Source organism: Propithecus coquereli, unplaced genomic scaffold, assembly GCF_000956105.1.
Source record: "Propithecus coquereli isolate 6110/MARCELLA unplaced genomic scaffold, Pcoq_1.0 Scaffold30, whole genome shotgun sequence".
NCBI lineage: Eukaryota > Metazoa > Chordata > Mammalia > Primates > Indriidae > Propithecus > Propithecus coquereli.
The window spans coordinates 1,974,751-2,001,735 of NW_012148619.1; the positions used below are offsets into that span (position 1 = coordinate 1,974,751).

The window sequence follows — 26,985 nt, forward strand, 5'->3', positions numbered from 1 at the left end:
TGCCCGTGTGTACCAGTGCTATGCTAGGCGTGGGGGCTGGACCACGGAGCCCTCACAGTCTGTAAACAAATGCGGTGCCACCAGGATTGTAAGGTGTTGGAGCAGATGCAAAGGGGCTTTACAGATGATCTTAAACCTTCTGGAATCCCAGGGAGCCCTTTCCCTGAGCCCAGTGCCTTCTTAGCATGCCGTCCCAGAGTCTGCAGTTGAGCAGCCCCCGGTTGGGATCCTGTACGGACCACTTACCGATTACCTGGGGCAAGTTGCTCCACTCCTCTGAGCCTCGTTTGTAAAATGGACGTGAGATTTGCATTGTTTTGTAGGTTGTGGTGAGGATTAAATGAGATTGTGCATATAGAGCAGAATCGTCCATGCCATGTGCTCTATGCATGGAGCTATGGTCATTATCAAAGTGGAGGGAGAGCCCAGGAGCTCCATAATAAAGACCCCCAGGGGACAGAGATTTTCCATCCTGTGAGTGGCTCCGGTTTGTTCAGTTCCCCACCCGGTACCCGCCGTGGGTCCACTGCCCTCCATAACCCCATCCACCATCAAAATGGTGTCCCCAAGGCAAGAAATAGTGACATTTGACCAAGACCTGGGAGGAATGAGCACTCTGGATGGATGACGTTTATCCATCCAGGTGAGATTTCTAAGGGCTTAGGTGGCAGCTGTTTAGAAATAGATGAGCTCAGTGGTCCTCTCCATCCTTCGTCACCTAAAATATCAAATGCTCTTGTTTCCTTAATTGGGTTGCAGGATAAAATACAGGATATCCAGTTAAATTTGAATTTTAGATAAATAACAAATAATTTTTTAGTCTATGTTCCAAATATTGCATGGGACATACTAATACTGAAAAAAAAATTCATCGTTGATCTCAACTTCAAAAAGTAATTGAGTGTCCTGTTTGTCAGTTCTCCATTTGGTACCCCCTACTCCTTACCCGTCCAGAACGGTGGAGAGAAAAGGTAGAGGGAGCAGCATTGCCCAGCCACTGAGAAGCAGAAGCAGTTCTTTCTTATTTGTCCTGACAGGAAGCAGGTTGCGTAAGTGAGAGTGAGGGAGGAGATAAGATGACCAGGTTGCCAGGCAATGGAAAATCAATAAACATTGTTACTAATCAACCAGTGGGAAGCCAGAGGCAGAAGGATGGAGGAGAAAGAGGGAGAGTTCCTCTGAGAAAGAGGTTTTGTGCATATCCTCAGCATCTACCTGTGAGCAGATATCTCTGCCCAGATGTCTGTGACACCCTTTGAGGACCTTCCCAACTCCCACCTGGTCCCTTCTGTTTGGTCATAACTGAAGACTCTACTGTCCTTGTCGTCTTCATACTTGGGAGGAGGTCGAGGCCATGAGTAATGGGGCCAGGGCTTTGGAGTGAATCATTCAAAGACTTTCCTGGTCGTTTCCAGAGTCTTGGTGGATTCTGGGACGTCACATGACCTTTGGTTGTACTGGGAGTTTCAGCACAACTCACTACTCTCTCAGCTCCAGTGACCAAGTCTAAGAGGGCTTTGTTCACATGAAACACCCCCGTTCCAGTGAGTGATTTCAGTTAGGCAATGTTTACTGAGGGAAATAACCAGCTGAACATGGGTTTCCATCCAAGTGCAGATCAAGGCGCTGGAAAGCCAAGGGAAGTTAGATTGTTGAGAAACTTCCCATTTACAAATCGTGGCTGAAATAAGGTTCTTTCCATGATTTTCCAAAGGCAGAGATGGTGGCCTTTTTTTTGTTGTTTGGTTTTTCTGTCTTTCTGGTTTTTTTTTGGCTTTAGAAAGTCCCCAGTATTAAACATGCAATAAGTGAAGACACAACTGTAGCCCTGGCCTCCCACTTCTGTAAGGACCTGTTTCTCCCCTAAAAGACCTCCAGAACCAATTCTGGGCTCCACCTTAATCCAAACTGCTTAAATCAACTCCAGTTTCTCTTTTAAAAACCTACCTCCTGCATTCACAGCTACAGCCAGTTTCTGCTGACACCTAGGGGAGCTCTTTCATTCCAGTTCTTTGGGAACTTCAGACCTTGTGTATTTTCCCTTAAAATTTTGTAAATGCAATTAACCAAGTAATCCCAGCTATTCTCAGCCATAATATTCAGATTGATGCTTTTTTATTACCCACCTAGCAAAGTCTTCCCCACGGGCTTAAAAGAAGGACTTAGGAATAGCCCGAAATTGATTTCATACCTTACTACAGAAATAGCCCACTCTGTTCTGGATCTAATCTTCACTAAGCTTTTAACTTTCCTGGGTCAGTAACTCACCTGTGAAGTCATTTGTCAAGCTTTTTGGCCCAGAGCTAAAAGGGGAGATATTAAATACCAGGTATTAACAATCCTGAGTGCAAGTGCTAGAGTCTTTTTACTGTAGACAGAAAGAATCCAGCAAAGGGTAGTTAAACAATCTGGGGTGATATGTGCTTGGTATAGACAGTTGAGTGGGTTAGGTGACTGGAGAACGAGTAAAGTCACAGGTTCATTGAGAAATAACTGCCTTTTAAGAGAATCAAATTATAATACGATAATTTACCTGCTACAGGTCAAGAATCCAGGCATAACTAGACCTAATAGGAAACCCAATATAATTGGGAGGAACTAGATTAATCCTGCCAAACTGGGACAGGGTAGGTGTGGAGAAAAGGTGGGAGGGGGAGGGAAGAGAAGATGGTCTGTACTTCAGGGTCAGAGAAAAAGTCAGATGGGCAAGCAAAGTCCTGTAGCCAAGGGTGTAACAACATTGATTTATAGTCCATGCAAGTAGTTATTAATAGAATTGGGGCCCAAGACTGGCAATACTTGGTCATGGGTCAGGGAGCACATGGTGATTGGCACTCAGAAATCTAGACAGCCCCCGGGCACACAGTGTGCCCCAGTCCCTGCGTGGGCTGGGGGGAGACTCCAGGCCTCAGCGTGAGATACTGAGAGGGGAGGGTGGAAAGGATTAACTGGCATGGAGGGGAGAGAAAAGTTAGGCTTCGCCTTGGAGGAACTAAAGTATAGGGCAGCTTCCCAGGACCCTGGGCACCAGGGATGAGGCAAAGCCACACAGAAATAAGACCCAAGGTTGGGTATTGGAATTAGTCCAAGGCCTAGCACAATCTGATGCTGACATTAGAGGGTGGGATCAAATGCTTCCTGCCTGGGGTTAGGATTAACCTGGAGGCTGGCGTAGGGGTGAACTTAAACAAAAATCAAAGTTGTCAAGTGAAGGAAGAAAAGGGCTGAAAGGAGAGGAACTCCCAAAATCTGACAATGAAATCCATGTTGTCTTTATGATCCTGAAAAATATAAATAAAATTTAAAAAGAAAGCATTCTTAGCATTTTGACCATTGAAAGAACTATGACAAATTCATAAGTGATGGGTTAAATTCAAACAAACTGGGTAAATTGGAGTTTCCCAACTTGTCTTGGATTTCTTATTGCCTTCCATTTGATTATTCAACATTCCTCTTCCCCCTCATGTTAGGTGTGCAGCAAAAAAAAAAAAATTCACATTTAGGATTTTCCTAGTGTGAAACATACCAGCCATGTATTAATTTGGGCTAACATCAGAACAATCTAGACATAACCTAGCAAAGACTTTATTGGCTAATTGGTCTCTGCTGTTCCAATATTGACTCCAAAGTTCTCATGGAAATCCCCAAGTCCCAACAGGCCTTTCCAAGCCTTGTTAATCTATGTAATGATAGAATCTGCTTACACGTGGTTTCACATGATTTCATAAGTGAGGGGAGAGAGAAGACAGCACCTTTTAGTTTAGAGTGAAAATGAATTCATTTTCTTCAAGGAACTAACACAGCTTGCAGTTTAACTTGCTTGTGTGGAAAATGTTAAGGAAAGCCATAATTATCCAGGGAAAAGTTACTTTCAGTGTGAAATAAAATGCTTTTTTCTTTTATGCCTAATTCATAGGGTAACCGGGGGTGGGAACATGGCTCCATAGATCAGGAATGGTAAAGAATGAGAGGAAAGAAATACATACTTTATAATTTCCTTCTGTGTAATGTGATTCACCCAACAGGTCTGATAGGGTTTTTCATTGCTTTTGGCATCGCCATGGGGAAGATGGGTGAGCAGGCCAAGCTGATGGTGGAATTCTTCAACATTTTGAATGAGATCGTAATGAAGTTAGTGATCATGATTATGTGGTAAGTGGGCTTGTTCTTACTTCCTCTTCGTGGGGGTATGAGAAGGCCTTGGGGTCCTCAGAGGATGCTGGAGCCTTCTGAGCAGGAAAGAGTGGGTGTGGACCAAGCAAATGGCACTCCAGAAAGACTTTGAGAAAGGGATGAAAATCTCTTTCTCGGTGCTTCCCTTAGAACAGGGGTTAGCAAATTATGGCCCTTGGGCCAAATCTGATAAGCCATCTGTTTTGTAGGGCCAGCAAGTTAAGAATGAGTTTTATGGTTTTTATGTCTGTTTTCCTTAGTTCAGGCTGCTATAACAAAGTACCATTAGCTGGATGGCTTATAAACAACAGAAATCTATTTCTCATAGTTCTGGAAGCTGAAAATCCAAGATCAGGGTGCCAGTATGATTGGGTTCTGGTGAGGACCTCTTCCAGGTTGCAGATGGCTGACTTCTTATTGTACCTCCAATTGGAAAGAGAGCGAGAGAGCTCTCAGGGGTCTTTTTTGTAAGCGCATTGTCCTAGTCCCTTTTGGCTGCTATAAAAAAGTGCCATAGATTGCGTAATTTATAAACAATAGAAATTTATTGTTCACCATTCTGGAGGCTGGCAAGTCAAAGATCAAGGCACTAGCAGATTTGGTGTTTGGTGAGGGCCCATTGTTCGTAGATGACTCCTTCATGTGTGTCCCTACGTGGTAGAAAGGGCAAAAAATCTCCCTCAGCCTCTTTTATTAAGAGCACTAATTCTATTCGTGAGGGAAGAGCCCCCCTGACCTAGTCACCTCCTAGATGGGCCACCTCTTAACACCACTGCACTGGGCAACATATGCATTTGAGGGGAACACAAACGTTCAGTCCATTGCAATGACTAAAAAACAAAACTCAAAGGATGAATAATATTTCATGATACATAAAAATTATATGAAATTCACATTCAGTGCCCATAAACAAAATTTAATTGAAACAGAGCCATACCCATTTGTTTATGTATTGCCTGTGACTGATTTCATATTGCAATGGCAAAGTTTAATAGTTGCCACTGAGTATGTATAGCCCAAAACACCTAAAGTATTTACTATCTGGCTCTTTACATTAAAAAAATTTGCTGATCCCTGCCCTGGAAGAAAAGAAGAAGAGACAAGCTTGGAAAACCAATCAGCAATACTGAAGATGAACAGTATTAGAGACACAAAGATGAATCCGAGATACCGGGGACACGGCATGACCCAGGGAGTGTGGGGAACCGCTGCTCCAACATTCTGGCGTCCAAAAGCAACGTCTTAGACATGGGTTACTCATGATACACATAGAAGAGAAAATAGGCAGTTGTCAGGCATGCACACAAAAATGAAATTGCAGAGGACATATTGCAACTCTAAGTGCTCTTGGAAATCTGGTCTCATGCTCTGGTTTTACAGAAGAGAAAACTGTGGTCTGGAGACACGAAATCGTAATTCTTTTAACATCATCATGATCACTATTGTAATAAAAGCTCTTATTCATTTATTTCTTTTTACTTGCCAAGAGCCATGAAAAGTGCTTATTACCTATCAAACGTAATCCCAACAACCCTGCAAAGATGGTATTATTATTCCCATTTTATAGAAAATTCAACTGGGGCTCATCGTGGTGAATTAACTTGCTAAGATTATTTAGCTAAGAAAAGGAATAGCTGGAGTTTATATTGGTATCAAAATCCTTGATGCATAAGTGATAAGTTTTTTTGTTTGAATTGTCTAAGCCTGTGATCCCCAACCCCCAGGTGGAGACCGCTACCCTTTAGGGCCACCCCCCATGAAACTTAGGAGGGGCAGGCAGGGGCACAGCAGGGGGTGAGCTGCAGGCAAGTGAACAAAGCTTCATCTGTGTTTACACCCCCTCCCCATCACTCTCATCACTGCCTGAGCTCCGCCTCCCATTCCCCTGCTCCCCGTCCATGGAAAAATTGATTTTCATGAAACCAGTCCCTGGTGCCAAAAAGGTTGGGAACTGCTGGTCTAAGCAATATCATCTTCACTTTATTTTGTGTATATTTACAGTCAGTGGTTCTAAAATCTAAGGCAGCCCAAGAGAGCATGAGTCCCCACTTCCTCATTAAGGAAACTGTGTCACCTTCAGTTACTGGAACCTTCTGGGGTCCCATATCTATCAGACAGCTTTTTCCATGCATTTGTTTCAGACTCCTTGGATGGTCCTGTATGTCTGCTTAGAAAAAAATAAAACCACTGTCAGACCAAGTCCCATCTGTGCTCTGTTTTCCTTCTTTAGGGACTCTGGGTTGCGTGTTGCCCTCTGCATGTCCCCCGCCCAGCCACCTTCTCCCCATTCCTCCTCTGATGCGTTCCCAGCTTTCCCTACATGCCTTCCATTGCCTTCCATTGACATTCTAACTGCTTTTTGTCTTCTTCCTCTCCCTGCCTCTTACCCCACATCATATGGGCAAAAATCTGTTCTTGAATTATTTTTTATCTCCACAGAACCAAACACAGTGATGGGCCTGTAGTCAGTTCTTACTAAAACTGCAGAAATGAGTGGGATAGCTGAAAGGATTTCAGGATTTCAGATCCAGGAGATGTTCCTCAGGATTTCATGAACCATATTTAATAGACCTGGCTTGTTAAGATCATTGTTTTATGGTGCTTTTAAAACACGGAAAGGATGCTAGTAAAATAACATGTTCTCTTTTATTATCGTACCAATTCTTCAGCTTCCCAGGCAATATTAGATTTCTGAATATTTCTTTTGGATGAAGATTTAAGGTAACATAGTGGTGCTATAAAAAATATTTTTAAGTCCTTCCGATCCATCTCAGTCTGTTAGGAATTTGATAAATGATAATACATAAAGGAGAATAGGTCTCTTGGTTAAATATTAGGCTCTTCCTTGTTTCCTAGAATTTCTAGCACAGTGTGCATCCTTACTCTAATATGTAGCCCGTGTTTCTGTAACATGATGCCAACGACATGGGCCATGTATTGATTCCTTCCTGGAGTCATTTCTACCAAACTCTTGCAGGAAATGAAATCTTCTAGGAATAATCAGATGAGTCAGTGGGATAAAGTGTAGCCCCCTTCTCCCAAGGCATGGAGGGTGGTATGGATTACGAAGTTTCCTATTCATTGAAAACAAAACTCCTAAAGATTTAGCATCCTATCCCAGGAGATGAAAAGCGGCTGTGAGGCAGGAATAAGACCCGCGGAATGATTCCTGACATCTGTTGGTTACCTCATCAGGCACAGTCAGGAGGACACTGCATGACGTGAGATGCCAATTCTACACGTTTCTTTCATTCTTTAGTTCTGTGGTCCCCAACCCCTGGGGCCACGGACCAGTACCAGTCTGTGGCCTGTTAGGAACAGGGCCACACACCAGGAGGTGAGCAAGCGAAGCTTCATCTGTATTTACAGCCACTCCCCATCACTCGCATCACCACATAAGCTCCGCCTCTTGTCAGATTCGCAGCAGCTGTAGATTCTCATAGGAGCGTGAACCCTACTGTAAACCATGCATGTGAGGGATCTAGGTTGCACGCTCCTTATAAGAATCTAATGCGTGATGATCTGAGGTGGAGCTGAGGCGGTGATGCTACTGCTGGGGAGCGGCTGCAAATACAGATTATCATTAGCAGAGAGGTTTGACTGCACAGTAAATGTAATGTGCTGGAATCATCTTGAATCCATCCCCCCACCACCTGGTCCATGGCGAAATTGTCTTCCATGAAACCAGTCCCTGGTGCCAAAAAGGTTGGGGACTGCTGCTCTTTTTCTGATGATGTTAACCTGCTAATAAGCAGGTTCTGGGTAAAACAGCCAACCACTCTTTAAATGACCCCTCAAAGCTGAAATAATCAGAATTCTTTTGCACTCATTTCTATGAATAGTAATAATAGCAAAAAAATAGCATTTAGGAGATTATAATTATTATTGCTAAATTACAACTTATAATTATAAAATTCTTACTGTATGCTCAGCACTTTTTCAGTTACTATACATATATCTACCCACTTATTGTCAGGGAAATTATTATTATTATTAAATTATAATTGAAATTTACCAAATTCCTGCTATATACTTAATATTATTCTAATTACTTTACATGCATTAACTCATGTATTCTTCACAATAGTACCTAATATAGGTGCTTTCGTTAGCCCATATTCCAGATGAGAAAACTAAGCTCAGAGGTTAACTTGCCCAGTGTTATTGAGCTGTACGGAAGTGGTAGTGGTATCTGAATCAATTTTTTCTCACTTTAGACTGGATTGAATCCACGATTCTCCTGTTACAAGGTGTGTGACTTTAGGCAGGTTAGGCACTCTCTACACCCCCAATATCCTCTCTGTAAAATGGGATAATTGTAGAAACCACGTTATAGGGTTGCTGTGAGAATTACATAAGATTGTGATTGATAGTCACAGTGCATTTCCTATGTGCTGGGAACTATCTAAACATTTTACTTGGATTAATATTATAGCTATTTGTTCTTACCATTACTATCATTAGTTCAATCCATATTCTTTGTATCTCCGTTTTCACCAATTCTTTAAGAAGCCTAAAAAACCCTTAATTTTGGGGTGGTTTTCATATCCTCATTCTCTTATAAAGTTCTTTAAAACATTTTTTCAAAATCTGGAAAATTTAAACAGAAAGTAAAACTTTTGACGATCTCACCCCATAAAAACATAAAGTGAGAAGTAAAATCTCTGCCCACCCTTCCAATTCTCCATCCAGTAAAACACCATGCATCCATGCTGTTAAAGAAAAAAATCCCATGACACTTGTTGGAGCAGGGCGAGGCAGACTTATTCAGAACCATCACAGTGAGAATAGGGTCCGCAGATAGCAATGGGATTTTGCAGTGGGGCAGAGAGATTGGGCTCTACTCCAAATACAGCATGAGCAAGTGGGAATTTATAGCCACAGAGTGGGAGGTGGGGGGTGGCAGGGGCTGTGAATGGAAAATTACCAAGAGGAAATATCAGGGGTCAGGGAGTTTCTGGCTAAACCAAGCTAATGGGATTCTTGCTGAAGACAGGCCAGGGTGACCCGACATCACCTTGGGGATGGGGGAGGATGAGAAGCCCTATTGGATATCAAGGGTGATCAGATGTTGAGGGTGGGGATTCTTGCTAAACTGATTTAGCAGAGTTCTTTGTAAAACTGGATTTTATAAGGAAGTGTCCAGATGGGCCCAGGAGAAGGTTCAGGAGCCTCACTAAAGCAAAGCGTCTTTGTCAACCCATCCATTCTTTCATTCATTGCATATTCTATTCTGTGCTGGTAATGATTTTAGGCACTGGTGATATAATGGTGAATAAGACAGAGAAAGGTTCCTGCCCTGGTGAAGCTTACGAAAGGGAGCAAATAAGAATTCAGATGGTAGTCAGTGCCGCAAAGACAACAAAACAGGGCCATGGGATAGAGAGGGATAGCGCTGGCACGGTCACGTGATGGGCCACATGGGGCTGTCTGGGAAGGTGACTTTGATGAAGACCTGCAGAGTGAGAGGCAGGCAGCTTGGTGAAGAACTGAGGGGAGAATGTTCCAGGGAGAGGAAATGGCAAAGGGAAAGGCTTTCAAGGGTCAGAGCAGAGGTCTGGAGAGGCTGGAGCGTGTTTGGTTGGTGAGAGGGCCCTGCAGGCCACCATGATGGATTGGAGTTTATTTACTTGCAAAAGGAAGTCCCTGGAGGGGTGATAAGCCTGAAGGCTATACAAACTGATTTTCACTCTGTCCTGATGAAAAGTTCTAATCCACATATGATAACTCTCAGCAAAAGTTACTCTTTGGATAGCAAAACACCTATCCCCATGTGGACTGGGAAAAATGGAGATTTGTTTTGCTTCCTGAGCCTGAGTACAGACAGCACCTTTAGGCAACTCTCAGGATGTGTTTTTAATTCTGTTGAGAGGCTTTTAAAATTCTGCCTTCTTTTGGGATCTGTCCCAAACTGGCAAACTGACCTTGCTAATGGATATGTGTGGGACAGAACCAGGGTGGCTTCCCTGCAGGACTGAGGAAGTCTCTCAGTGACCTCCATTCTAACGTCTGTCCCACCATCTGTTCTGGGCCTGCAAGTCCCGAATTAATTACTTCAGCGGATTAAGACCTCAGAGGTCTTGAATAAATTGGAGCTAATGTAAATGGTTTCCAAAAGCTAACCAAGTAACATCTGCATATTGTCAGTTGCAGATAAGATTTTTTTTGTTTGAAATATTGGCTTCCAAACACATCAGAATGACTTGGGGTATTGGTTTAAAATATAAATTCCCCAAGTCGGCTCTGGGAAGTTCTGACTCCATAGGTATGTGGTGAGCCCAGGGAAATTGCAGTGTTGACAGACAGCTGGGGGATTTTGATGCAGGTGGCCCATGAGCACACAGACACTAACTGAGTTCTGGGGATCTCATGTGCTGTGGGTGAGTTTGTGTTTGTGCAGTTGAGACCAGTCCTGGGAGGGGTGTCATGGTGGGACCCTTAAGCTGGCAAGGGCTGAGGTACGAAATGGGTAGAGGCTAAAGTGGACAGAGCAGTAAGAAAGACTCGACAGGTCAGTTCTGGATGAATCAGGGGCCTGGAAAACAGTGCACAGAACTGAGAGTGGGACCAGTCCAAGGGCAGCATGGCGGCCATTCCCTCTCCCTAACTCTACCGTCACATCCTTCTAACGTAGAAACCAACCAAGAAGTACTGGGCACCGTTTGGCTTCAGAACTCTCAGTGGGGCCCTCAGCTTCTGTATGCACTTTGGTTTGTGTGCTTTATCTCAGGAGCTTTGAGTGGTGGCCTTGAGTGCTGGGCACTTGCCCTTTATTTTCCATGGAATGTCATTTTCAATGAGATAAGTCATTGATTTGGAAACCCAGGAACTCAGAATTCTGTCTCAGTTTCTGAGTGAAAGCTCAAGTTACTTGTCTTAAAAACAGGTGCAGGAAAGTAATGGCCCTAAAAGACATCATAGAGCAAAGGCTCTTCCCTTGTGCTTTAATGCTCCTACCAGTCCTGAAGACCAAGGTGTTTGGGTTAACAAGGGGCTCCTGCTCGCAATTATTTATTAACCCTAACCTTCACCTTTGGCCTTTGATTGACACTTTCCATTTACTATGAGAACTCGTGCTTTTCCAGCTATCTGAGCGCCCCAGAGGTAAACTGTTGCCTCTTTCTAGTTCCTTTGGCTCTGGGTCAAATGCATCCACCAGGGGAACTCTGTAGCGGGTCTTCCTTGGCAAAGACCCTTGAAAACATTTTCTCTCCATTCTACAAATTTTCCCAGAAGAGAGGGAAAATTGAATGGCACCCAAAACAGCTTGTATTTGTATTTTTCTAGACCTCTTTAATTTTTCTAGGCATCTTGGGAAAGAATTAATCTCTTGGTTTATGAAGATAAATGCCTTTTGGCTTTATAGAAAGGTGCATTGTGCTCCGTTATTTACAATCTCAGTGAACAAAGTGCTGGCCCCTTAGACCACCCCGCTAGTGTGAGGTGTTGTGACTGACTGTGGGCGCACCAGGAGAATGCAAAATGGCAGGAAAGCCGAGGGTTTCATGACATGACAGCAGGTTTGTCTCAGACTCTCCAGTGTCAAGGGAAGCAGTCCGCAAACATGGCCAGCCTGCACCCCAGGGATAGGGCAAGGAGAAGCTTCAGACTCAACGCTCGTCTGGGAAGACAGTAGCTACGCTAACGTTTTAACTAATTAGTGTCAGTTATAAATCACTTCTTTCGGGATCAGTTTCCTCTTGAGAGAATATTTTTCTTATAAAAACATCTGCAACTGGGTAGCCCATGAGATGTTCTAGAAAGCCTCACTAACTCAGACTTGACTCATGAAGCATGGGTGACAAGAGGACATGGGGTATATGTGTGAGAAAAGAACCCACAAGGGATTCCTTTGTTGGGAGTCAGAGATCTAATAATGGCGCTGGCAGGGGTGCGGCAAGGGGATTTTGAGCAGTGCACACTGTGCATGTTCAAAAATGTGATCCTCGCAGCAACCCTGTGAAGTTGGAGTCAGCCTTTCTGAGCCTTGACGTTCATGTCTGCAAAATGGGAATAAGCCACTAAGCAAGATCATATAGCTGGTAAGTGACAGGACAAGCTCCACGTCTCACGTAGTTGTATACAGGGCTCTCATCTACTCCGCACATTTTCTCTTTAACCTAGGAAAGGACTTGCTCTGGGAATAATTGCAAAAAAATAGTCTGTTTAGGTGTTCCTCTCAGGAACAAATTCACGCCCCAGCAACACCACGTTGGATAACAACAGAAGGATCTTGCCAAACATGCCAAGAATAGAACAAGATTAGAGAGAAAATGGTTAGCTTTCCCCAAGAGTGAGGACAAAAATAGTTCCCAAGTGCTCTGTAAAATAGGAGGACACAAATTGCTTATCTACAAAGAGCTATGACTTCTCACTAAAGGGAAGCGGTGTATCTTGGTGGGGAAAATCCCCCAGTCGTGGAGTTTCACAGACCTGAGATTGTTCTTCTCTTACTTCCTGGTTTCGTGGTCTTGGGCTGATTATTTAACTTTTCTGAATCTCAGTTTCCTTATTTGCCAAATAGGAATAATGATACCTAGACTTTAGGGTTGTGGTAAGAATTAAGTGAAGCAATGAGTGTGCAGCTCTCACCATAGTGCTTGAAACACAATGAATAATAGTGAGTATTATTGTTAGAGTAAGTATGGAAAAAATACTTTCAGACTTAGAAGTAATAAAACCACATTTCTGTAAATGTACTTTTTGGCTCAGATGGTTTTCTTATTTTGGCATCTCTCTCTCTCTCTCTCCATCTCTTTTGTTTTAATATATTCTCTATCTTTTAAGGTAAAAACAATGCAAAGTTACAACCCCTCCAATTTATAGCTTTCTGTAAAGCTCAAAAGTTATCCACAAATGTCTAGGCTGGAGCTGAGGAACACAGAAATCAAACAAGATTTTCAGGGACATAACAACATATATCCAGTGCCTCTCAGCTTTTAACTTGGTAGTTACCTAAAAGATAGTACAGCTAAAATTTGCTAAAGCATGTCTTTTTTTATTCCTAAAACTCACCTTAACAAGCAAGTTTGCGTGTGGACTTTTCATCAGAGCAGTTACCACCAGATCCATAAAACAGACTTCAGTTAGGGCAGTCAGCCGAAGTGGAAAATAACATCTTTTGAATCTCATGACCCTTTCTCAGCAAAACTCTTTTTGTATGGAAAAGCGAAGGATTTTCCTCAGGGTGCAGAGCCTCAGATTTAAGTTCTGAATCCGATAATGATCTCTTCAATGCTTTTTTTTCTTTTGTGTTTTTCAGGTACTCTCCCCTGGGTATCGCCTGCCTAATTTGTGGGAAGATCATTGCAATCAAGGACTTGGAAGTGGTTGCTAGGCAACTGGGGATGTACATGGTAACAGTGATTGTGGGCCTCATCATCCATGGGGGCATCTTTCTCCCCCTGATTTACTTTGTAGTGACCAGGAAAAACCCCTTCTCCTTTTTTGCTGGCATTTTCCAAGCTTGGATCACTGCCCTGGGCACCGCTTCCAGGTAGAGAATACAAGAAATTGCCTTTCTTTCTACTCACTGCTTTGGTCTCTTTGCCACTTCCTATTTCTCAAAACCCGCCCATCACAAAGTTCAATGAGAACACTTTTCACATATTACTAAAATCTTCTTGAAAAGATGAATGCTTGGCTCCTTCTAGGAACTTCTGAGCCTTGTGATAAACATTTTTGCTGGTATGCAATTGTATTGGAAATAGGATCTCATACTAAAATTTCCGGATGCTATTAATTTGCATGCCTAATTTGCCACATATAACATTAGTTTCTTTTTAAATGTTTTCTAAAGGGGTGTAACAGGATACTGTCCCATTAACATCTCACCTGTGAGTTGGAAAATGCTATCCTAAAAGATCACTCTATTGAGGTTTTGACAAATGATTTTTTCAAAAGTAGGAGAACCAGCTTTTACAAGATAAATGGTACTGTAGGTAAGCTTTTTCAAACAAACAGAAGCCAGCCAAGTCTTTGACCTTGGCAAGAACTTCTAATGGACCATTCTGCCCCAGACTCGACATTGATGGAGAGTCAGTTCCTCCTTCGTTACCTAGTTCCAGTGCCTAGGTAGCCAAGAGGACCCCAGATTTAAGCAGAGAAAAATCATTTTTTACAATATCATCTTGGATTGAAGTTAACAGAAACAAAACAAAAAGAAATACATAAGAAATGTCTTACAATTTAGAATTTTAAAGACTAGAGAGTTTTATTCTTTAAGCTTGCAATAGTCATAGTCGGTGGTGGCTGAAATCATAAAACAGGTGGCAGGGAGGCTGAGCAGACTCTGAAACCCATAGCTTATGGTGGGTCCTTGTTGCAGAGCCTGTGACCATTCCCTCTGCTAGTGAGGTGGTCACTCTGTGACAGGATGGCCCGCCACTCCAAGGCTACTGGCCAGGCAGTTAGGTTTTCCATAAGTGACCTAACAGACCACTAGTGGTGACCACCTGAGAAGCCAAATTATATTTCCATTTTGCAAATCAATGAGAATTTGGTGCTGGTAGAAAACAGAGTTTCAGAAAAGGCTGGGACATATACAATCTTAGGGATCTAGATTCTGCATCCAGTTTCCTAAGATGAAGAGAATTACTACAAAATTTCCTTTTTCCTTCCTGGTCCTATAAATTTCTTATGGTTAAGTATCTCTGTCTAGAAAGATTCTCTCCATTTGGAGAAAAAGTAATTTTTTTTTTTAAAAATGAAAACAACCTTGTTTAATTTTTTGTTTTCTGGTTATACGTGTGGTATAATATTTGCTCATTGTGAAAAAGTTCAGGCAGTGAATAAAATTTTGAAGAAGCAAGTGAGCTTCACCAGTTAGTTATGCCATCAGCCAGTGATAATTGCTAGTAACCTTTTAATTAATACTTACAGCAATACATCCTTCCAATTCTTACTGTGTATATATATTGTTTTGTAAACTGCTGATTTTTACTGGTCAACAAACCATAAACTTTAGACTATAGACTTTACTACGGTGTTTTTTATTTATTTTTTTTATTTGGACAGGGTCTCGTTATTTTGCCCAGGCTGGTCTCAAACTCCTGGGCTCAAACTGATCCTCCTGCCTCGGCCTCCCAAGTAGCTAGGATTATAGGCACCCACCACCATGCAGCTTAGAGCATTCTATTTTTTTAGTCTTGCCTATTTGTTTTAAAAATAGGGTCTCACTCTGTCGCCCAGGCTGGAGTGCAGTGGTGTGATCATAGCTCACTGAAGCCTTGCACTCCTGGGCTCTATTATCCAATAGTGCATAATAATGCAGTGTGTGTGCTGCAGTACAAACCCCACCCCACCCACCCCTAGTGATGTACATTTCAGTCATGTCTATTAAACAGGGCTGTGACCAACATCTTATAAACACATCTCTGTAAGGTTATCTGATGACCTCCCCCTCAGGGAAAGTGGAATTTCTAAGTCAAATGGTGTACACATTTGACAGTTTCGAAACATATCACCATCAATAATAAAACGAATAATAAAAAATTCATTATTTTATGTTCCTACTAACTGGGTTTGAGAATGTAACCTTCTCTACTTACTCAATAGCATTGGATATTATCAATCACTTTAATGCTTTTTATTGGTGAAAAATAATCTTATTGAATTTGCATATCTTTGATTACTAGTGAGGGGCAACGTCTTTCTGTGTTCTTATGGACCATCCTTCCCCTTGGCTCTGCCTCATGAATTGTCCATTAACTTGCTCAATTTCCTGTTGGGTGCTCGTCCTTTCCTCATGGGTCTTCAAGCTCTCTTTCTGTATGAGAATATTAGCTCACATGTCACATGTTGCAATTAATGCACCTCTTCACTTGACATTTGTCTTAAAAATTTACAGTGCTTTTTCCCTGTAGAAATTTTTAATTTGTACTTAGTCAAAGCTGTCAGTATTTTCCTTTAGCATTTAGAATTTAGATTTAGCTCATGGATGTCTTTTCTACCCAACATTACAAAACATTACTTTATGTTTTCTCCCAATGCCTTTATGGTTTTGATCTTTAAACGACTTAAAAAATATTATTATTAATTTTTTTTCTTTTGAATGACTAAACCATTATCTTAGTACCTTTATAAGACAAGGTGGATCTTAAAGGGATTTGAATGGTTTGCATTTGTATTTAAATCAAGACAAATGCTTAGGTTATCTGACCAAGGCAGCAAATGTTAGACCCATTTACCTCCCTCAACCTATATTTCATTTGAAAAAAATGTGGTTTTAATCTTTGGTTAAAATGTGGCTTTCGCCTGGATGTGGAATTTCTTTTTTTAAAAAGGCCGTGTGGCATGAGTCACGTACCGGGAATTAACTCAGGGTTTCTTTGCCATAATGACCACGAGGAAAAAAAAAAACACAAAACCCAAGGACAGCCCACTAAATATCCTTTCTGCCTCCTTGGACTTTGTACTGAATGAGGATGTCAAAGGTGGTTAACTGGCTTTTCCCAGTGGTTCCAGAGGTTGGAGTCAGGGAGGACAGATGGAGGAAGGGTGGCCTGGGACAGACCTGTCTTCATCCCTCTGACTTTGGGCATGCCATTAAAACTATTCTGGAAAAAAAAAAAGAAGAATCTCAAGTATCTGGCAGTTATTATTAGCAACATTTGAAGACTGTCATATGGCCATGGAGGCAGGAGCCAAAAGCAATGTCAGAATGTCAGCCTGTCAACACAGGAAAGCTTGAAATTAAAATGCTCAAGTCCCAGTTTGCATTGATTATGTGTGGATTTTTAAGATGCAAAGCAATCCTGTTCAATAGGGAAACAGAAGATATTTTCATACCTTACCAATCATTTGTTCTAATCTATTTAATTGTCTAAAGACCCTTTGATAGCATTTTGGAAAAATGAATACAATAATAAAAATTAATGTATTCCAGCAATCCCAGAAGAGTCCTTAGATTCATGCAATCAAGAATCCTGGCACAGCTGAGCAGTCATCTCAGACCAGTACTGGTGTCCTGGCGACCCTTCTAAAGGGCCCCAGGAAAGGGTGGGTGAGAGGAATGAAGGGACACTAGTTTCTCATTAAGACAGTGGGGGTGACAAGCCAGGTCTGAGGATATCCCCTGCATGCGAATGAGGCCAGACCCTAACTTTACCCTGAGTTCATAAGGTTTTAGTAATGAGATCCCTCATCATTCATTCCTTCTCCCTACCTAAGACCAAGGAGGTGGCACGAGACACACCCCTGGCTTGCAATCACAAAGAATATTCCGGTAAGATGAATCTGGCTCTGCTAAGGTTGTTTTAGGAGCTTGTGGGCCAGTGGTTTGATAAGATGCAGATTTGGGCATCCCTAATTTTGGAGCGTCTGGTTCCTTGGTGCCAAGGAGGCCTTGGAACCTGCCTTTCATTTGGCTTCCCTGAAGCAGAGTGTCTTCTCCCACTCTCTGAGAAACCAAGACCTCTACTTGGATCTATGTCTTGCCTAGTCACTAATTCTGACCAGTAAAAGGAGGGATCTCTGACTAAGACTATAAGTGCAAGAGAGAAAACACCTCCAAATGCTGCCCACATTGCAGGTTTTCTAATTCGCTGTGCTAAGGTTTGAATAGGAAAAAAAAAAAAAAAGGATGGAACACAAAGCGTTCCCATTGCAGTTTGAGTGTTCTGCATTGCTTTCTACATCACTCAGCTTTGCAGCAAATCCACCCACCCTCTCCTGCACCTCTATCCACATTGAAATAATATTCTGGCCTTCAGCAACCCTGGCCTCACAGGTCTCCAATTTTAGAAGACATATGAACATGTCAGAAATTCTGGCCTTCAAGGCTGGGTCATGTGGTCATGAATCCACATCCCACGCCTGGGAGGGGTGGGGGTGAAGTCACTCCATATTGTGTCTTTGATTAACTATGGAGCACATACTTTTCTGCTCTGTGTTGTTGGAGCAACTATAGAGTTGGCTGATGATGATATATATCAGGGAGTTGGACTGTCTGTGATATTCTCCAGTGAATTGCTCAAAGCTCAGGTTTGTGCCAAAGGGTGCTCAACATGTTTGTTGGTCTCAAAATTAGTAAACCTTGCTCAGGACGATTCCCAGGAGCTGGATGCAATCCATGTAGTCACTTTGGTGGAAGCAGCATTTCTAGCATGAAATTATGGGTCATTCAAAAATTCCTCCACCCATTTCACTGTTGACAGCTGATTCTTTTCTGACAGTTTTTTTTTGTTTGCTTTGCAGCCCAATTTATGTGGGCAATCAGATGCACTTCAATATTGAATCCAAGATGGAAACAGTGACCAGAGGAGAAAGAGCTACTGGAAGCTCTGAGTAGATCTCAAAAACCAGAACCAACAAAAACATTTTGCTTCCTGTTAGCATCTCAATAAGGTTGAATTTGAGCCTCCAACTCGCTGGTTTTTAATTTGGCTCCATATATTGCCTTTTTGTATGTCACATTGCTCGATTGGAACAAAAGAAGAAAAACTTTGCAGTGACATTCCAGTTTGTGCTTTGTCCTGCTACTCTAAAGTGGACCTGACCTTGTCTCTCTCTGTTTCTTTGTCCCTCAGTGCTGGAACTTTGCCTGTCACCTTCCGTTGCCTGGAAGAAAATCTGGGGATCGACAAGCGTGTGACCAGGTTTGTCCTCCCAGTTGGAGCAACCATCAACATGGATGGCACAGCGCTGTATGAAGCGGTGGCCGCCATCTTTATAGCCCAGATGAACGGCGTCGTCCTGGACGGAGGCCAGATTGTGACTGTGAGGTGAGTGAGGGCGGTGGGGGAAGCATAGGAACAACTCCCACCTTACGCCCCCTCCACACTAACTCCATGTGACAGAGGCCACCTGAATTCCAGTTCTCTGGCTGAAAGAATGGTGAGGGTAGTAAGAGGGTTGCCGTTAGTCATCGAAGGGAAAAGATTGCAATAGAAAGAAGACTTGTGTTAATACCTTCTGTTTGTATTGCTCATGTCACCTTGTTATGGAAATTGGATATTATTTGACTTTTAGCAATCTTGTGATGTAGGCAAGGCAGTTATTTCTCTGCCCATTTAATAAATGAGGACACTCAGGTGCTAAGAGGCACGGTAGTTTGTCCAAGACCATAGCACTAGTAAGGAGCTTGGAGGGCTGTCACTGGGGCCAACATTGGTTGAGTCTGGATCCAGTGTTCTTTCATTAAAATATGCTCCTATGTTCCCTTCACTATTTTAGGCAGAAATGAAGAAATACTGGAAGAAAGATTCTTCAATATGATGTATACTATTTTATTACAAATAGATAGCACATAATTTTGCTTTGCTAAAGCTATATTTATTTATATGTATTCCTCATAAAAAAATTCAGAAAGAACCATTTCCCAAGAGATCACTGAAAACACATTGCTTCTCCCTAAACTTAAAGATTATACATACTGGCCAGGTCAACTCCTCAGTTTCTTGTTTATAGGTAGAGCATTGAAAAAAATCAGACTTCCAACTATCCAATGTTGTATATTGACATTATAGCAGGAAATAAAACTTTTTGCAATCATCATTTTAATATTATCACTCTCACTACACAAAGGATTTTCAATTAAGCCAGGAGCCAATTTCTGGCTTTCATTAATGTAAAAAGACCACAGTGATCCAGTTTTATGGTCTTATTGATGTCAAACTACTCCCAGTGTCTCAATTTCCTCATCTGTAAATGAGGAAGGTATTCAGAATTTGGGGCTGTAAATTGGTAGTTTGGGTTGAATCCAGCCGGGTGTTGCTTTGTTTGTCTTGCAATATGTTGCAAAAAATTAGAATTTATCCTCTAATAAGATAGGTGCTCTTGAGTTCCCAACACTCTCCCCTTCTTCCTTTTACTTATATTTAGCCTGTTGCACCTGCTACCATGCTTGGCCCTTTAAGACATTTGAGTTTGTGAACCTTTTTTTTTTTTTTTATTTTTGAGACAGTCTCACTCTGTTGCCCTGGGTAGAGTGTAGTGGCATCATCACAGCTCATAGCAACCTCAGACTTCTGGGCTCAAGCGATTCTCCTGCCTCCCTTCTGAATAGCTTGGACTGTAGACACACACCACCACGCCCAGCTAGTTTTTTCTATTTTTGGTAGAGATGAGTTCTCACTCTTGCTCAGGCTGGTCTTGAACTGCTGACCTCAAGCTATCCTCCCACCTCAGCCTCCCAGAGTGCCAGGATTACAGGTGTGAGCCACCGTGCCCAGCCAGTGAACCTTGAACTTTATGATTTATATGTTTTCTTTCCTCTCTCAAATACCATAAGATCAGAAAATACTGGGAGTGGGTGGGTCACATTCTGTGTAACGACTGCATTTGCAGTAGAAGGAGAATTCTAAAAATTGGAACAGCCAAGACCCAGGTGTTTCACTTTGGGAAATGAATTAGGTAGACACTGAAAGACACTTCCGGGCTCCGTAATGATAATAGCTCCACTCTCTTGGTCCCTCTGAGGTGGCAGACTCTTTACAGACATTGCCTTGAACATGCCCGGTAAGCCTGAAGGCATAGTCATCATCCCCATTTTAAGGAAAGTGAGGCTCAGGGAAATCATCTGACAAACCCAGGTCTCGTGGCTGAGGGTGCCAGAGGCACAAGTCAAATCCCTATTCCACAGCCAACCTCTTTCAGCTACACGTCATTTCTGCCTTCTGACCATGACTCAAAGGAAGACATTAGAATAGTGGTTACTTACTTTTTTCCTTGGAATTAGAAGAGGCAATGTTCTTGGGTTAAGGCACTAGCCTCTTTTCCCCATTTCAAACCTCAGGTAACACTGTCAACCTCTATATTAGAAATTCCTGTAATAATCTGTTGTCATGGTATTCAACAGTTCATTTTCTGGGAAGCCTTTAGTGGCCTAGGGCCCATTTTAGGAGACGTCTTCTAAAAGGCAGGTTCTTTTCAGGTCTGATTTCTCTACATGCTCAGATTATTAAAAAGTCCAAACTCAGGGACTACCCAGTGTCTGTCACAGTGCTGGAGATTGCCACTGGCCACGTCCACCATGTGTTCTGGGGGCTGATACTGCCCCGGAATGGCACTTTAGAGTCCGTGCTTGATCTGCCTAGCTCTGAGGTATTCAACCAGCTCAGGGACGTTTTTGTTGGAACACACATTTCTTCTCTGTCCTCATAACCATTCCGAAAGACTTAATGAACATCCCATATGCATCTGAGTTCAGTTCAGCAACTAAGTCAGCAAATAGAGAAAAGAAAAACTCGCCATGTCTAACGCATAAATACACACAATATGAAAATATCAAATAATAATCACATTTATTTAATCTGCTAGAATGTATTATCTGAAAAATTTCCTAGAGAATCTCTTGGCAAACCATCTCATCTAGGAGAAAAGGAAACTGCGGCTCAGAGAATAGGTCACACACAGCCATCTAGAGGAAGACCTAAAATTTAGGTTTCCAAGTGCTGATATATGCTTCCACTTATTAAAGCTTTTAACTTGTGATCCTAGAAACAGCCCTAATAAGTAGATATTGGGTTCTGTATTTTACAGAGGGAGAAAATGAAGCAAGTAAGGTGAAGTAACTTGCCCGAGATCATACTGTTTGTTAAGTGGTAGAAATGGGATTTGAACCCAGGCCATCTAACTCTAGGGCCTGTGCTTTTAACTATACACACAATGCCCCTACTATACTATATTGTCGTGTTGCATATATTAATTTATATATGCAATATGATCATCACAACCGCCCTATGGTGTATGTACTATGGGGGAGCTTCAGTTTCCTCATCTGTATAATGGGACCAATAATCACACAGTCTAGGGGGGTTGAAGGCATTGTGTCTGGTTCATAGTCACCTGTCAATAAACATTAGCTACTAGTATCATTACTATTGTTGATGTCCAATAAAATACAATAATACACCTAGAAGAGTAAAGAAAAACGTGTCAGTGACACGGTGAGTACCATGATGTTACTGACAATGAAAAACATGCTTTGAGTCAGTGTCAGGCCTTCTAATTATATCTCATAAACATCGCGTGAGACTGCCAACCTTACCTGCTTTAATATTCACAGATGGAAAGAGCTTCTTAATGAAGCCCTTTGTTGAGCACAGATGACTTCCAGCCCTCAATTCTTGGCCTTGCTGACAACCTTGCTTCCCATCAAGGCCACACTATTAGATAGGAACTTAGACATGGGAGAATGGAGCAGTGACTAAGTGATTAGGGTTGTGCATGTATTCTATAAATTTACCGACATAGGGTTTATTTTCCATTAAGAATCATGCTACTGAGGATTTTCACTTGGCAAAGGATAAGGTTGGCCCCTGGGCAAGCTCAGCCAAGTCCTCTTTAACGGTAGACACCACAAGGACTGCCTCTGGGAGGACCCACCGCAGGTGTGTGTTGTTCACTGCCTGCAATTGAATTGGAGGAAAATAGCCAAGTCTAGCTTCGTGCTGTGCTTCCAGATAAATTCCTCGTCCTTTCCTTTCCCTGCATGCAGGAGAGCAGTGATGAGGAATTCTCAGCATGTTCATTAATTCACAGAGTTTTTAGTGTAGGGAGGGATCGAGGCAGCAGGTGCTGGAATAAGCAGACCAGAGTTCAAATCCCAGCAGACCGTGTTCAAACCGGGTGACCCTAGGTTTCTCCACCCACCCGATCCATGGTTTCCTCGTGGGCTTGCTGTGAGGTTCTGCTCTGCTGTCGTGTGTCTGGGACCTTGCACAGGTTCCAGGAACCAGAGGAGTGGAAGGCCAGGCAAAGCAGAGAAGGATGCTGGGACAGAGGGGAAGTCACTGCCCACAGAGCTGTTGCAGGGCTTAGAATTCCACAGACTCTGCCCATGGGAGGGCGAGGGTGTTACTGGGGTGGAGGAACACAGGGGGAGCCAACTTCCAGGAAGAATTCCCTTTATAGGGTTTTGTCTCACACAACGGAAAGATAGCTGGATAATGTGGCCGCAGCACAGAGGGACGTGCAAGAGTGAGTCATAACAGAAGCAACTGATGCTGTAAATAAAACAGTCGAGGCCAAGACTGTTGGAACTTGGGAAGTTCCCCTTCCCTGGTGTTCTGTTTGTCTTGGTCAAATGGCTGAGAATTCCCACCTCCCAGCGCTTGGGGCTTTAGGGAACTTTTCATTGCAAAGCAGCCTGGCCCTGCCTGGATTTCCCAATGAGAATAACAATTCACATTTACTGGGGTTACATGTGCCTGGCCTCCTCAACGTGCTTTTTGTTAGCTCCTGAAGGCTTCTGACTCCTGAATGAGGGAGATGCCATTGTTATCTCCTTTTCACATAGGAGGAAATCAAAGCGCAAAGAAACTAAGTTGCCTATAAATGATTGGTTAATAAGTAGCAGAGCTGAAATTTGAACCCAGGCTGTTCAACTGCAGAACTTTCACTGATAAAAGTACCTTCTGTAACCCAGACAGATTCAAGGGAAATGGAGTTCTCTGAACCCCAACACCATCTCCACATTGGCGGGACAAGGGGAGGGCACAGACGAGGTCTGTAGGTCACACCCAGGGGACGTGTCTATATCAGCACAGGCCGAAATCTGGAAAGGGTAGCAATCTGGAAAAGAACAGCTCAAATCACAGACTCTCCAAGGGCCTTCCTTTCCTCAAATGTAAGATGAGGGAAATTCAGGTCCCTTGCAACTGTAAGACCCCGGGATTCTGTGCTTGTTATACCAATGGCCCGGATTTGGTTAAAACGCTTTGGGAGTCTGTCTCTCAGCGTGGAGCCTGAGTGCCTACTCCAGAAACTTGAGAATCTCATAACTGCAAAGAAAGCAACCTCCTTTTCTTTTTAGCACCCACCAAACCAACTTGGGAATGCACATTTTCAAAAGTACCCTTGCATTTTGATGTGGCAGCTTGTATAAGTGGCATCCAAAAAAGGGAAAAAAGGTCACTGCCTTCTGCTGGACCACAGACACCCTCCCACCCTCCGCCAGTGTCTCGATAAGGCACATATACCCTAGATTAATCCTCTCCCACAGACAAACTTCAGAATGGTGCTGGGTGTGCCCTTGGCGTTGCTTGGGAAGAAACTGATGAGTTGCTTCAGAAAGAAAGCCTCTATTTCATTATCATTTCTTGGCACCTTGTTTCTGAATAATGCATTTTCCAGCCCATGGTGAAACATCCGTGCATCTGAAACTTAATGTCATTTGGAATCCGTTGATCTGTTCCCCTGATGTCCACTCAGTTGGGTCTGGATATTTGCTATTCTCACATTAACATTGGCAATGGGCTTCTCAGACCCTTGCCACGTAGCCCAGGAGTCTCTGGTGCTTGCGGAGACATAAATGCATCAGCAGAAATGAATGCAGCCTATTCCCATGGGAAGATTAAGGGTGATTTTGTTGTTGTTGTTAATATTTCCTTGCCTGCTTTTAAAGCCACACTTACCTTATTTGAGCCCCGAGATGCACTGGGCTAATTGGGTATCATGACGAGGATAAGGCTACAATACATGAATTTATAAGCTTCCATCACAGTGGAGCAGAATCCAAACAGACTTTAGTTCCTGGATCTTAGAACTTTAGATTTCTCTATTCCTTAGGGGGTGGATTGGGGAGTGATTTTATAGCTACAAGAAAATTAGAATTTAAAATTGTCAGGGATGGTCCCTTCTCTTCCCATGACCTGGCCTTTTCTGTTCTCACAGCCTCACGGCCACCCTGGCGAGTGTCGGTGCGGCCAGCATCCCCAGCGCTGGGCTGGTCACCATGCTCCTCATTCTCACGGCCGTGGGCCTGCCAACGGAGGACATCAGCCTGCTGGTGGCTGTGGACTGGCTGCTGTAAGTGCCCATGGATGGGGTTCTGCTGGGGATGGTGAGTGCTGCCTCCCAGGGGCGGACAATTGGCAAGGTTGCAGCCAAGATCTTAGCCAGTCCCCATGACGACTCCCTCACATCCCCTCTTCTTCCCTCCCTCTCATCCCCTCTTCTTCCCTCCCTCTCATCCCCTCTTCTTCCCTCCCTCTCACATGTATGAGTGTCTACTTGGGAACCAAAGAAGAAGATGGAATTTTTGAGGACCTCACAGTCTAGTGCAGGAATCAGATAGATTATAACACAAAGTTAAAAGTATAGTCATAAGGAACCAACTATTGATGCACACAAGGACTCTCAAAACATTTGTGAACATTGAGTGAACAAAGGCAGACACAAAAGAATATGTATTGTATGGTTCCATTTATGTGAAGCTCTAGGGAAAGACAATAGAATGTAGAACAATAGAAAGAGATCAGTGGTTGCCTGGAGCCAGGGTTGGAGGCGTGGGGACTAACTGGGAAGGGACACAAGGAAACCTTTAGGAATGATAGAAGTGTGCTGCATCCACAGGTATGCACAAGTAGCTAAGACTCATCATACCATGCACTTAAAATGGGTACATTTTATTGTATATAAATCACACTTCACTAGAATAGATTAAAAAATAGTGCACACATAAAAGCATAGTGGTAGAGTGAGGCTCCCTTCAGACTAGGCTGGAAGGACAAAATGGGGAATCTCAGGAAACAATGGAAATGGTAACCTGGTACTCACGAAGTGCCAGCTACTACACTGAGCACACACATCTTCCTCTTATAACAATCCTCCAAGTCTAGCGTTACTACTCCCACTTTGTATTAATAGATGAGAAAACTGTGGTTTCAAGAGGTAAATTGACATGGGAATGAACAGAGAGTCAACCCTAGATCTGCGTGGTTTTGGAGCTCTCCATGTTCTCGTTCATGGTCATATTCAAGCTTCTAAAGGCAGGATAGCAGAGCTGAATCACCACCGATAGATGGAAGTTACCTGGGTATACGCAGGTGGAAGAGGAAATGGGCCATGCCATCCAAGGCCAGCCTGCACGAAGGCTACAGTGTAGGACCTGTGAGTGGTCTAGTATTGCTGGAGGCAAGGAGGGGTGAAGGGTGGGGCAAGGTGGACAGCCTCAAAAGCCATGCAGAGATGCCTAAACTTGACCATGCATGTATAGCCCAGCTCCCTTTCCCAGGGAAGGACATTATCCTCATGTCAACGACTCACTGCTCGTCCACAAAGGTGGTCTAGCCAGATGGTCTTCAATGAGAAGGTTGGAAAGGCTGCTTTCTCCCCACGTGGGCTCTGATGTTCTGTGGGATGTATGGCGATGCCTCCTGTCTGGTCTTGGAGTTAAATGACAGGGCCTTGGGTGATGCCAGGGGCGTCAACACCAGAGTGACAAGTGCTGGCACAGAGGGCCACGGCCCAAGTGCTGCCCACACTTATACTTTTCAACCTGCCTCACATGCCAGTGGCAAGTTTTCTGAAATTTATTGGCAGAGATTTTAAGAGCCAGAGGCCACATTTTATGGACTTGAGTTTGTTCTTTCTCCCTACCCCCAGCCTTCTAAAGAGAGAAAAATGTGAGTGGCTGGAGGGAAGGACATCTGGGAAGGCTAGAAGGAAGCCTGGTCTCTCCCTGAGATGGGCTTGCTGTTGGTGCAGCCAGCGGGGCTTAGGCTAGAGATAAGAAGTGGCTCCCTGAGCGTGATCTGTTCAGCTCGGGAGGGCTGCGAGGAAGGTCCTGGGCCTTCCTGACTGGCTCTTTCATCATCAGAAAAATGCTCTGGAAATGCCTTTAGCGGGAAGGAGAAGAGCGAACTAAGTAACCTCAACGTCTGTCCATGACAGTGTCTCAGTGGCAAAAGTGAGGTGCTGGGGCCCTTCTCTGCTAGCTTGCTTGTCTCTGCGCCCCATGTTGGCCCCAGGGGAAGCCTTTCCCATGACATGTGGTCAGAAAGGCAGCTGGGACTGGATGGTGGGGTGTGGGCAGGAAGGTTTGGGAGAGGATGACGGGATGATGGAGACGAAGGGCATGTGGTAGCA

The 26,985-nt window shown here is 43.3% G+C and overlaps 1 protein-coding gene across 3 annotated transcripts in view; it reads left to right on the forward strand.

Moving 5' to 3' along the window:
* SLC1A2 (solute carrier family 1 (glial high affinity glutamate transporter), member 2) overlaps positions 1-26,985 on the forward strand; it is a 92,676-nt gene that overhangs the window by 41,134 nt on the left and 24,557 nt on the right. For all 3 annotated transcript variants that reach the window (XM_012649609.1, XM_012649610.1, XM_012649611.1), the window contains 4 exons: positions 4,026-4,152; positions 13,436-13,669; positions 18,702-18,896; positions 24,790-24,924. In XM_012649609.1, the coding sequence (XP_012505063.1) occupies positions 4,026-4,152; positions 13,436-13,669; positions 18,702-18,896; positions 24,790-24,924 (691 nt within the window). The remainder of the gene's footprint in view (positions 1-4,025; positions 4,153-13,435; positions 13,670-18,701; positions 18,897-24,789; positions 24,925-26,985) is intronic.